Source organism: Cariama cristata, unplaced genomic scaffold (genome assembly GCF_000690535.1).
Source record: "Cariama cristata isolate BGI_N322 unplaced genomic scaffold, ASM69053v1 scaffold28759, whole genome shotgun sequence".
Classification (NCBI taxonomy): domain Eukaryota; kingdom Metazoa; phylum Chordata; class Aves; order Cariamiformes; family Cariamidae; genus Cariama; species Cariama cristata.
Window position 1 is genome coordinate 1 of NW_009637888.1, and position 13,497 is coordinate 13,497.

General features: G+C 33.3%; 1 protein-coding gene across 1 annotated transcript; it reads left to right on the forward strand.

The window, feature by feature from the left end:
• Positions 1-937: 937 nt before the first annotated feature.
• On the forward strand, positions 938-13,065 carry CDC45 (cell division cycle 45; the record flags this gene model as incomplete). The annotated part of the gene is made up of 18 exons (XM_009708523.1): positions 938-997; positions 1,295-1,387; positions 1,834-1,971; positions 2,586-2,729; positions 3,895-3,950; positions 4,557-4,605; positions 5,428-5,489; positions 5,870-5,920; positions 6,705-6,824; positions 7,244-7,375; positions 7,776-7,874; positions 8,121-8,282; positions 8,480-8,618; positions 8,995-9,078; positions 10,280-10,398; positions 10,861-10,937; positions 11,673-11,739; positions 12,915-13,065. Coding segments are annotated over 17 exons (1,650 nt in total), but the record flags the coding sequence as incomplete, so codon positions are not given.
• Between the last annotated feature and the right edge of the window lie 432 nt (positions 13,066-13,497).

Here is a 13,497-nt window from a genome sequence, read left to right on the forward strand (position 1 = left end):
TTCCCGAGCGTGTGTACGGTGTTGGAAACCCGAGCCGAAGCTGCTGCCAGTGCGACGGGGTCTTGCCGGAGTTTTTACTTAGAGTTCACCTCCTTTCTGGCAAGTGCTTTGGGTAATCCTGTGGATCTTTTGTTTAACCAAAACATCTCTAAATCTGTTTTTTTTTCTTTACATCTTTTTAACCGTTTTGATGTTGTTTGCCCAGACACTAAATCTTGTATTCAGTCTTTGAGGTTTCTCTTGCAGACTTTCTTGTAGCAGGTCTGGTTGGATACTTTCATTTTTAACCCACAGTTTGCTTAACTGTATTCAGAGTGGATGTGTTCACTGAAGTGGTAAACATTTTGTTGGACATTCTTATACTATTTCTACCTGTGAAACTATGCTATGCATTGTGCAAATGAAAGCATTTCCCTCAACTTCTCCAACTGTGAGGAAAATCTCAAAAAAAACAAACCCACAGCAACAACAAATCCTGAACAAACCATCAGATGAATTGTTTTGCCCAAATCAAGATTATTTCAAGAGTTGCGTTCCTCCTATTTTTGCTACAGATTATCCTAGTCGAAACTGTTCCAGATCCCATGCTGAAAACTTAGGCCTTTCTAGACATGATGAAAACAGTTGTAGGGCTGACTAGCTTTGAACCTTCAAAACTACGTGCAGTTCATAGGAGTCTGAGTAATTACGTTTCCTCAAAGCAGCTGACATATTTTGGGTATGCGGAGTTGTTTATTGTTCATATTTACGGGGATCCAAATCTGTTAATTTTGGTTGCAGTGTCCATTCAGAAGCAATCATGTTCTATGCTCGTGATGATCTTAACCTAAATTACTTACTTTCTGGCCTCACGGTGATTTATGCATTTCATGCGTCAGCACGTTAGATTTGGCATCTTTATTAATATATTAACACTGTTATTCTGTTATTTTTGCAGCGTGTTCTTCTTCTTGTTGCTTCAGATGTTGATGCATTATGTGCTTGTAAAATACTCCAAGTAAGTCTTTGTTTGATATCACTGTAGCCTAACAGTAAAAGAAAAAATGCCCTGGGATCTTTTTAATGGATTTGGACTGGGGAAAGAGTGAAGGTTTAATCTGCTTTTGTAACTTACTTTTTCCATCATTTATGACACTGAAAACTGGTAAGTCGTACTCCCAAAGTTCATGTAGATTTGTCATTTGGGATGTCTTCAAGATAAAGATTTGTATGAAATAGAATTATAGCATGGTATAGCATTATAGAAGACGTTGTTTCCCCTCACCTTTGCTAACAGCTGTTTGCTTCATTTCAGGCTTTGTTTCAATGTGATCATGTGCAATATACACTCGTCCCAGTATCTGGATGGCAAGAACTCGAAACTGCCTTTCTTGAGCATAAAGATCAGGTGAAAAAATACTGGAAACTTTTTAAATTGCAGCTCATCTTATATAGACATGCACTTCCCTTTCCCCAACTTAAAATGTCGCTCTTAAACTAATTATTATTATTGGTTACCTCAAAACAATGATTAAATTTTAACATGCCAGTAACAAACTTGTAAAGTTTTTTATATCAGCTCAAACTAATGTGCTGTAGTTTTGATAGAGTCAAATTAAGTTCACACAAGTTTTGAAATATAAAAGGTGGTGGTATTGGATGTCCAACATCTCTGAATTTGGTTGTTTGTCTTACAAATTTTTTTCCTCCTCAGAGACATCAAATATCAGAAGTAAATACAAGTTTTGGCAATGATGAGTGCTTTGGAGGTTTTGTAAAGGTGTTTTCAGTCTTCCATATTTCCTTCTAATTTAAGTAAAAAGCTTTTTTTTTTTAATTTGTTCTTGTTTGCAGTTCAAATATTTTGTTCTTATTAATTGTGGTGCCAATGTTGACCTTCTGGAGATCTTGCAGCCTGAAGAAGACACTTTCTTTTTTGTGTGTGATAGCCACAGACCTATCAATGTAGTGAATGTTTACAATGACACACAGGTAAATGCTTTTCTTTCATAACCAAAACCCTGGCATGGTGTGGTGGTGGGTGGTGTAGTGCTTTGCTCTGTCTTGCAAAACTGCTTACAGTGTTAGCTAGTAGGTTAGGAAGCAATATTAATGGATATTTGCAGTAGTAGTGTACATTATCAGTAAAAAATCTGTTTTCAGTAATGAAATATATACCATTAGCAGTGTGATAGTTGTGAGTAGTAAGTACCTGTTAATCCTGTTGCTATAAATCAAACTGCTCCAAATCAGAGGATAAATATCCTCCAAAATGTAACATGTATCATCTCTTAGCATCTAGCAACACCTAGAATTTGAGTATTAAGCGGAAATTATTTGACAACATGACTTTAACAAGCATTAAAAGCTATAATTCTTTCAGTAACACTGTAACAGAGGAATATGGTTTTTACACTTATTTTGTATGAGTAAGTATGGTCTTTGTATTAAAAAGTAGTATTTTTGTTTGGCCAGGAATTGATCACAGCCAAAATGAATTTTTAGTTTCTGTTATTAAGCATCTGAAGTATTCTCGTTTGTGATTTGAAATGTGTTTTAATCACTAAATAAGATACTTTATTTAAAATGCATTTTTTTCTTGCTAGATTAAACTGTTAGTTAAACAAGATGATGATCTCGATGTTCCTGCTTATGATGATATCTTCAGAGATGAAGAAGATGAAGAAGAAGACTCAGAGAATGAAAATGATGGGTCAGAACCTTCAGAGAAACGTAGACGTTTTGAAGAGGTGTGTTTCTGCTGCTTTGTTGTGAAAAGAAGGAAAATAAAACAGTTACTACATATACTTTACATCATCATAATAATGACATTTGAGTTTAAATATTATGTTCCATTAGATCACAAATTCAAGTGTAAGATTTAAAAATAACCTACTGTGACCAGTAGAGTTTCACGTACACAAAATGTTTATTTATCTGAAGTGCACAGAAATATTTTCTCCTTATAAAAAAAGATGTTTTGAACTTGATTATGCATAATGCTATCTTTGTGTACCAGTGAACTGAAGAGATCTATCTCTGATTATGTGCTCTGGGCTTTTCAGTCTAGCAATACAATTTGTTTAGCTATAATTTTTTTATTAATAATTGTTTGAGAAGATAGAAGCTCACAAATAATTTAGCAATACATTTTGTCTGTCCTTGTAGCAGTAAACTAACAAGAGCATATTATGGTAGACACAAAAAATCAAATTTGCCATGTGTTATTTGTAGCATATTTTCTATTTATACCATACAAGGTGGCAAAGGCACAAGCCTAGCAATATAAAGAGACAATTAAATGTACAGATATTCTCAGATTTAACATATATTTCATATTATTTTTCTACTAATATTGTACATTTTTTCCTACTAATCTACGAAGGGCACTAACTCAGCAAAAGCAGATATCAGAAATTCAATGGAAAATCCATAAATAGTATACTCAAAAAACTATTCTCAAATCTGTTAAGTATTTTGCAAATATCTTCTTGATTTCTTTGAGCTTTCAAAGCTTTCATACTATTTATGGAGCTTAAATATACAGCGAGTGCCTCTTTTTCTGAGCTTCATTAATTATTCTATATTTTTCATCAGTGTCATCTTTATGTTGTAAAATGGTAGGAAGCAATGTTGCTAGTGTTGAAAATACTATGTACTGGGCCTCTTATTTGTGAAGGCGAGCTAAATAAATGCTAGCATAGAAAGATGCTGTGACTTTATAAAGGTGTGCTCCTTGGAAAAATATTTGATAATAATACTTTTCTCATTAGATGTTGTTAATAGGAATGATTCTTTTTAATGAATACTTTAATTAAGTCTTTTTAATGAAGACTTAGTCATTGAAGTATCTGGATAGGAGCTAATCTACTAAAGTATTTTTTCTACCTTTTTAACATCCAAATTAATTTACAGGATGTAATAGAGAGAACAATGAAAAGGCGACAAAGGCGAGAATGGGAGGCACGCAGGTGTGTTTAACCTTTTTTTTTTGGTTGCTTGTATCTCTCTTTCTTTCTTTTATTCTTTGGTTAAAATCTTGTTGAGAATATAAAAACATGATACTATACTCCTTGATTTGCAAGATGCTTTAGTTCTAACTCTTAAGAAAGTGGAGAGAGATATTTGCTATATAAAAATAAAACATTTAAATGGAGGATAGTTGTAAATAGTAATTTATAAATTTGAGTAGCAATAGGTGCATTGCTTCACTTTTAAGTAGCTGTAGTATTCTTGTCTTGTTTGTCTTAGGGTGAAGTTTGTGCTTCTGTTTTCTTCCTTTACAATCCCACTATTGTCAATAGGAATAAGCAGGAACAAATCAGATAAGAAAATGGGATTTGAAAAATAATGATTTAATAAATTTTTCCTTTTTGCTTTATGACTACATTTCAGTGTGATTTCCATGTTGCTACTAAAATCTAATTGCCTTGCAGAAAATTCTAACCCAAGTTTAATTTTTTTTTAATTGTTTAAATGAAATTTAATATTATTTCACAATTCCTGTCATATTTTTAATTGGACCAAATGACTAGTTCACCACTTAGTCAAATGTGGGGTTTTTTTTCCCTTTTCAGACGAGAAATTCTTTTTGATTACGAGCAATATGAATACCATGGGACCTCAGTAAGTATGAAATCTTGTTTACCATAAAAACACAAGGTGCCAGTGTAAAGGTAATTGGACAATATCCAACATTATAATTATCTAATACAATGTTATAATTATCTAGTAATACTATACATTATAATAGTATTGTTATATCCTGTTATTTTGTATCTTATTGTTATGTATAACATACGTCATATGTGTACAAGTAGTGTGACTTAGCAGATTAATGTTTTCTGGTTGCGTACATCCAATTTTACCATTGATGGTAAATACTGGTAGAGTGGCAGACAACAGCCAACTGAGTCACAGTGGCAAATGTAATGATAACAGTGGGGGGAAAATGATAAACCAGAACTACTAACATTTTTGTTGTTTGAGATCTTTAATGTTGGTATAAAAAAAAATGATAGAAATGGTAGTAGTGTAATTGTTTTAGGTCTTGACAAAAGTATCTATCTATGCACAAAATACTCTTGCAAAAAGACTTTAGCATTTAGGGAACTTGATTGCCTTTTAAAGTTTTCAAAGTGTCAAGATATTTCAAACAGAACACTTAGAACATTAAATTGTTCCTTCTGTCATTTTGCCTTGTCTGATTATTTTTATATTTTGTTTAAGTGTTGCTTTATATAAGATTCAGGTTTGCAGAGCTGTATAAAATATTTTTCTTTCTACTTGGTGTCTTAGAAAGTAAGACACTGGCAGATTGTCAGACTCAAGTGTGATTTCTAGAGCTTCAGTAACATGCTAGCACTTGGCAAATTTAACTGTTCTATTTGTTTAATGAAGTGAGAGTTTTGTGTTCATTTATCCGGCCTTTTTGCTTTTCCCTCATAGTCCGCGATGGTGATGTTTGATCTGGCATGGATAATGTCTAAAGACTTGAATGACATGTTGTGGTATGTTTCCATTAGTATTTTCCTTAAAGGCAAGAAGCTTAAACTCATAGTAAAGAGAGGCAAGATTTCCCAAAACTATTTGATTTCAGTATGAGGTTCCAGTTTATTTTGTGAATGGATGTGTGTCTTGAATTGGAGGACACATCTGTGTAAATTAATTACAAGCAAAAAATATATTTTGCGTGGAAAAAGGGAGGATGGTACGATGTGTGTATGTCTGCTAAAGAGAGAATAATAGTATATAGCTTTGTTATTAACTTCTATGTACAGTGTTTCTGACTTGTTCTGTTACATACTTAGAGGGTTAACTATATAACATATATTTACTGGGATTTTTTTTGTAACTTTTTTTTTCTTTTTTTTCCCCCTTCCAATTTTAGGTGGGCTATTGTTGGTCTAACTGATCAATGGGTCCAAGACAAAATCACTCAGTAAGAAAGATTTTTTTTATTTATCTTTGTTACTTTTTAATTTATTTATCTATCTAACTAATAGCAATAAATAGAGATCATGAAACATATAGGAATTAATATAACACAAGATACTTAATAGACAGTGACATTAAATATCTTAATGACTGAATCTGATCTGATGCCTTCCAAAAATGGGAATATACATCAGAAAAAACTGTATTTTCTTTTTCTACTATTTAGAATTTTTAATCTAACTATATTTTTCACAAAATTACAAAACAATCACTACTGATCTGGGAAAAAATGGTGTTTAATAGTAGTTTATGTAAATATGACCTTGGTACAGTTTTATTAAAGAAAAAAAATTTTGTGTGTGTCCTCCAACTTCTTTTCCAGTTTTAGTTAACGAGTTTCAGATTTTCTCCTTCCCCCCCCCCCCTTTGTTTCTTATATCCTACTAGGTACCATCAGAATTCTAGTAGTACATGTGTAGACTTTAATTCTGGTGTTCTGTTGTTACTAATACACTGATGTTTTTAAGGACATAAATGTAATAAGTAACTAATTTCATTGGTCAGTCTATCTCTCTGTATTGGTTTTATTTTAGCTTTAATTGCGTGGTTGTATGGCTGAACATTGAAAGAACATTATTTGACAATCTGGGTTTTTTAAAGATACATCTACAGTTTTCATGCTGCTGACTGGCCAATCTGTAAACCTTAGGAAGCATTTTTGTGTTCTCATAACCAAGAACAAAAATACACAGGAAGAAAGTGAAGTGACAAATTTGTTTTTGTTTAAGAATGAAGTATGTGACTGATATTGGAATCCTACAGCGTCATGTGTCTCGCCATAACCACCGCAACGAGGATGAAGAAAATTCTCTGTCAATTGATTGCATGCGAATAGCATTTGAATACGAGTATCCTTGCATAAAATCTGGGGAAAACGAACTCTGGATCTGGGGAAAATGAACTCTACCCACTTGGTAAACCCCAGTTGAGTTTTTATCTAGGGAAAAAAAAAAAAAATCCCAGCACCATCTCTGTTGCTGAGAATGAAATTAAAAGAAATGGAAACATAAATGTTTTGTTGAATATCAATCCTATTTCAATAGCTGGTGTAGCTTCAGTTGAGCTTAACTTTTCAGAATTAGTTACAAGTCAATGTTGCTTGCCTTTTATTACGTGTCTCTGCAGCTTCTAACTGTATCTTATGTAGTAGAGAGATACAATATATAAGGGCAACTGAAGACTTACCTACTAGTTGTGGAGTTCTGTTACTATTTGTAATGTCAAATGATATATGCATTTATAATTATTTGCCATAATTCCTGTTCAGTCTGCGCCTGGCACTTTATCAGCACTGGTCTCTGTATGAAAGTCTCTGTAACACTTCATATACCTCTGCTAGCCTTAAGCTTTGGTCCGTACAGGGGCAGAAGAGGCTCCAGGAGTTTTTGGCTGACATGGGGTGAGTTACAAAAATCTGTATCTTGGTTAAAAGATCATTTTTTTCAATGAATTATGGGAAAATATTGAGAATATAGCTTGTGAGTACTCAACTTGTTGGTTTTTAAATACAATTGTGGGGCTCCAAGTAGGTTGCAGTGTCTCTTTGAGTTGAGTTATGCAACTTGTGTCTTGACGTGTGAGGAATACTTCAGCTGTATGCCTTTTTGGTATAGTAGATTAGTAAGTAATCTATACTTTCTCACATCCACTCTTCAATGACTAAAGAAAAAAGAATGCAAACAAGCTTAGTCAGATTTAACTTGCTAAATTATCTAATATTAAGAAAGTCTTATGAAAGGAAGGCAAAATACTTGTTTCTTCTGGCATACTATCAATGTATCTTTTCATTCTATTTTTAGTTTACCTTTGAAGCAAGTGAAACAGAAGTTTAATTCCATGGACATGTCTTTGAAAGAAAATCTTCGGGAAATGATTGAAGAATCTGCAAACAAGTTTGGGTAAATTGTTTTAAATACAAATGCTTTATCTGAAAATACTTTTCAATTAAGTTCAATTATTTTTGTATGAAGAGATGTAACATCTTGTTTTAAAAAAGATGATTTTTAGATTGACAATGTTGCAAATGTTAGGGTATGATTTGTCTTCATGTTCTTACCATTAACATATTGAAGAGATGGCTTGTCAATGTTGATAATAATGTTGATAATGTTAATAATCTTGACTGGTTTTATTTCATTTTGCAGAATGAAAGATTTAAGAGTTCAGACCTTCAGCATTCACTTTGGCTTTAAGAACAAGTTCTCAGCAAGTGATATAGTTTATGCAACAGCTTCTCTCATGGAGAATATAGAGAAAGAGGGGCCTGAAACAACTAATTTCATTAAAGCTTTGGACAGTCTCTCCAGGTACTGAAAATATGTCTTTTCATTCTTTTATAATTTTATTTAGGGAATATGGGTTACATATCTAAAAGATGCATTGATGCTTCATAAGCCATTGAAGAAAAATCAAAATATCCCTGTCAATAGTGTTTAGATCTCACTTTTGTGTGAAAAGCTTTATTTTTATATGAAAGCATCTATTTTTATTCTTTCTGTTGCAGGGGTAACCTGGATAAACTTCACCAAGGACTGGACCTAGCCAAAAGGCAGTTACGTGCCATTCAGCAGACAGTAGCCAGCTGTATTTGCACCAACCTTGTGATTTCTCAGGGGCCTTTTCTCTATTGCTGTCTCATGGAGGTCAGAATTCTAGTTTTTGTCTGTCTCCTTTGACTGTCGTATTTGGCTATATCATACTTAGATAACACTGTTTTCCTAACTGCTTGGCTCAATAAGAATGATGCCGTCAAAAAGAACCTATATATTTATACTGTGCTGTCCTCATGGGTCGATACCTACATCTACTCTGAACTTCCCAAAGGAATAATCAGTCCTCTCAAAGCGGGGAGGGCTTAATTTCAAAGTCAAGTGAGTGAGCACAAACTCCTATATTGTAATGGTTCTTGTTAGTGTTCTTTGAGCCACACAAAACTCTTAGACTTGTCAGTGGATATTAAAATTAAACAAGTGGAAGAATCATCTTGGATTGTAATTGAAATAATTCTTCTTTTCCTAGGGCACACCAGACGTGAAACTGTTTTCCAAACCAGTGTCTCTGTGCTTGCTTAGTAAATACTTACTCAAATCATTTGTTTGCTCTGTAAGTAAATCAAAAGCTTTTGATTAAGTAATTTCTGGCCTGTGTAGTAGTTATTGTTCTGTTGGATACTTGCAGTTGATTATTAAAAACACTATATGAGAATCTTAATAATGTTTTTCTGCTAATTGGTTGGATAATTTTAGCACATTTGTGAATGCAGCTCCAGGAAAAATATCTGTCTGGGAGACTTTGTAGCATTAGAAAGAGTTTTCATTACTAAGGTACTTAAAATCTAAAGTCTTTGTGTAATTTTGTAAGTTTTGAGGAAGCATATCACTAAATATGTACTTTGCAACAAACTTTGACACAAAAAAAAGCAGTATTGCAGGACTGGTAATTGTTATCTAAGGATTTCTGTATCTGTTTAAATAAAATCCTCAGACCTTTACAACTAACGTAACTGAAATTAAATTGCATTTATCTTTTGAGCTATTAGTTCCACAATTCAGATAAAATTGAGGGTTTGATATTGAGAACTGTCTTCACAGTGAGTACTTATTAATTTGTAAATGAAATTTATGATGGTCCATCCTTGTCAGATTCATCTGTCTGTCCTCATTTTGGAAGTTAAACATGGTAAATAACTAGTCTGCCACTAGGAGCAGGACAGCATTTTTAATACTCACTGCAAAAATTTACCTTAAGAGCAGAATGCTTTAAACAAACTTCTGTTTCATGTATTTAAGAATCTAAAAGTTTAAAATCTTCATAATTGTTTTTGGATTTAATTACATTACAAAACTTGTTAAAGTTAGAGATTACTACTGTAAAACAACCTGATGGGGAAAATAATTTATAGTGAAGACTGTGTTTGTCAATGTTTTATCTGTTGTATTTCAATGTAAAATGATTATTGCAAAAAATTAAGCCCAGTCCAAGTTTTTAGATATACGTACCCACAGTTCTTTATTGTTTTAAAAAGTTTTTTTCTTTACTGTAGATCATATCTTCTCTGTCTATATAATTCCTACATTTAAATGGAATGCAATTTCAGAGAAGAATTGAAATTTCTGTTGGTCCTTAAAGTGACTTTTACTGTAAGAAAGAAGGGGATTAAGAGATTATGTAAAGAAAACACCTTCTGTTTAACTGCATTATAGCTGTATCCTTAGATGAATATTTGTAATAATATCTCATACAGAGAACTGAAACTAGATTGTTTCCTGAATTTTGTCTAACAAAGAGGCTTTCTAACTTCCAGACTAAAAACAAGCGTTGTAAATTGCTGCCACTGATAATGGCTGCACCAATGGATGTTGAACAAGGAACTGTGATCATGGTGGGGATTCCTCCAGAGACAGACAGCTCCGACAAAAAGAAGTAAGCATATTATTTAAGAGTTCTTACTAAAGGTTACCTATAGACTTTTCCTGTCTCTGAAGCAAATGTATCTTTCCTGTACCTATTTAACACTGAGCATGCTGACTTGAATTGTATCCCTCTTAAAAACACACTTTTTGCATTCGGTATGCATGAGATACTTTGAGAGAGGATACAGATGTTCCACAGCTTCCTCGCAAGTTTTTATTTTCCCATCCCTCAACTATTTCTTTATTTTAAAAGAGGGAACTAGTTCATTGTATAACCCATCACTTCATTTCTTAAAGCCTGCAATGTTAAGATTTTTGCACTTTAATAAGTGAGGTCTATGTTGAATACACGGCACATCAAAAGCATCTGGAAGACATTTTCAACTGTCAACACGGAAAAAGTTCCATACTTCTAGCTTAGTAAATGTATTCTTTTCAGTTATGCTTATTTGTATTTTGGTTCATCTTCTAGCTTTTTTGGAAGAGCATTTGAGAAAGCTGCAGACAGTACCAATTCTAGGACTTTACACAACCATTTTGACATGTCAAGTGAGTAGTGCTACCCATCGTTTATTTCTTTCGCCACATAGTCCTTTAGGGGTCAGTGTTTACACAGCCTCCATAAAGCATGACTTAGATGCAAACATCAAGACTGTGTACGTGATTCACTATTCCTGAATCTAGTATAAACATGAGCTACATTATTTGTCAATCTTTTTTTAAGTGCTGACTTGTTGTACAGAAATTTATAAACTACTAAGCAGAGGCTTGCATATCTTTTTGAGATGACCTACATTTTGCATGGAATAATGATATTTACATGTGCACTTCAGTTTAAAATCTGTGAGAGTTTTTATATTTAGCAGCCAAATCATGTATGATACTGATGTTATGAGATGCATTCTTTATTGTCTGTTTGAAAAATGAGATACTTATGCAACAGGATTTGCCGATCTTTGTACATGCTTACGAAACAGGCAGGTTTTAACGATACGTACTACTTATACATGTGGAACGTACAAAGAAACGTTCCCAGATTTAAAAAATGGCTGCTAGATCATGTAGTGAGCACCTAGGAACTGGAGTTTGCTGAAGTCTAAGAGCAAAATAAACAATGTGCTACAATGTGCTTTGCATTTTGTCCAAATAAATAGTTTTTCTTTTTCCTTCTTAAAGTTGATTAAGAATATACATAAGCATACTCAGAATTATTATTCTTCAAGTGTGACATCTGATATATCTTTCGATTATTTGCATCTTGTAATAAAATATTTCGTATTTTAGTAATTGAATTGAAAACAGAAGACCGGGGCAAATTTCTGGATGCACTCATTTCTCTCTTGTCCTAATGGTAAGACAGTCTAAAGAGGATTAATTAAAAAATTAATTACAAATCAAGTTAGTAACCTGTTAGTAGCCGTAGAATGTTCTAAAAATGTGGCAACTTCTAGTGAAAATATAAATTGAAGGTAAGGGTTTCTTACAAAGACAATTGTTTTTCTTTTTGGGAGGAGGCAGACAATGCACAAGCAAACTTTTTTTTTCCCTTCTTAAGAGATTTATTTAAGTTTCATCCTCCATAAGCTTCTCTTCCATTGTTCTTAAATTTTTGTGGCTGTTTAACTTCAGCTGGAAAAGGAGCAGCTGGTTTTGTTGTGAGAGAAATGGAGATACTAGCTAATTGTAGTTGATATTCTGTTACTAGGTTTTTCTTTTGATTATGGTGGCTTGTTTGAGCTTAAGATGGAATTTTGGCTATAGCAGTGCCATTCTTGGCTTTGATGTTAATGTAGAATTTGCATTTTTCTTTCATAGTGTTAAGCTTGTAGCCTATGTTAGTGTGTGGTTTTTGTCTGGAATAAAGATGGAGGTATAAGACTTTATTTGTAGTTGTGACTATTAGCTTCACACTAGTTCAAAGCCTGTTTTCAAGCTAGACAGATTTTTTTTTTTTTTTACTGTAGATCTGATGAGACTGTCAAATTGTTGCAATTGTCTTCAAATATTCGCTGCTTTTCAAGCAGCAAATGAACTATTTTTATTAGTATTTCTGTTTATTCTGCAGTGATGGGTGGGGATAGCTTGCTTTCTCCCAGAGAAGCAGCCAAACTCTAAATTGTTTTGTAAAGTCTGTTCAGAAAAACCTCTAAGACTGAAAGTATATAGAGTACCTCATGGCTTTTTCATGTCTAGATAAAGATTTGGTCTTTAGTGTTAACAATCTCACAAGATTATCTTTATGGTACATATACGAAAGCAAAGGAGTAAGACAAGGACTTTGACAACAGTCTGTGAATGTTGGTAGTCCTAGCCAAATGACAATATGACTTACCTTTTCTCAATGGGTATCAAAGCTATGATTTTTCTCTTCTGTTCACTCAGAAGTTTGAAACAGTGGATCAATAGCTGCAATTGTTGTTAAACAGCATAGTCATGCATGACTTCCAAGATTTCTACATCTTATCTGTTTCTTTCTTTACGCTGACTACTGATTGTTTCAGTTTGTTTTCTGCCCTTGTTACACAGCGGTGCTTTTTGGCTCCTTGTGCTGGAAGCTGAGGATCAGATGCTCTGAAATTATTTTGGATGTCCCAAAGCTCACGGTGCTGCAGTTGCGATGTATTGTCATGCTTTATCTTAAATGTACCAGTACAGGCCTGGACTGTGTTTTTTATGCCTCTTGGGAGGTCAAAAGGATTTTAACCTTAGCACAGAGATATTGAACACTGCTTCTTTGTAAACATCCCTTCCTCGTAATGACAAAAGGTGTCAACTAGGAGTATTTGCAAATTGGACTTCTATTTGTCAAACCTGCTTTTATTAGTAGACATGCTCCTGTGATGGTTAGTTGTTGGCTAATAACAAAAAAGTAGGTTTTGGAGAAGTTCCATATTTATATTACCATTATATTACCATTCAAATGTTCTTTTAATATCGTCTTGAATGCTTTTGGTTTTTTTGTAAGAAACTTTTTGAAACTCCTTGAATTTCTAGAATGTTGAAACTGGTTTTTAGTACTTTCAGGTTGAGGTCCTGTACTTTAATTGAAATAACTGTTTTGTGACACAAGTATTAAGATTTTAGAGCTTTTAAAATCCAAGTGCTGAGT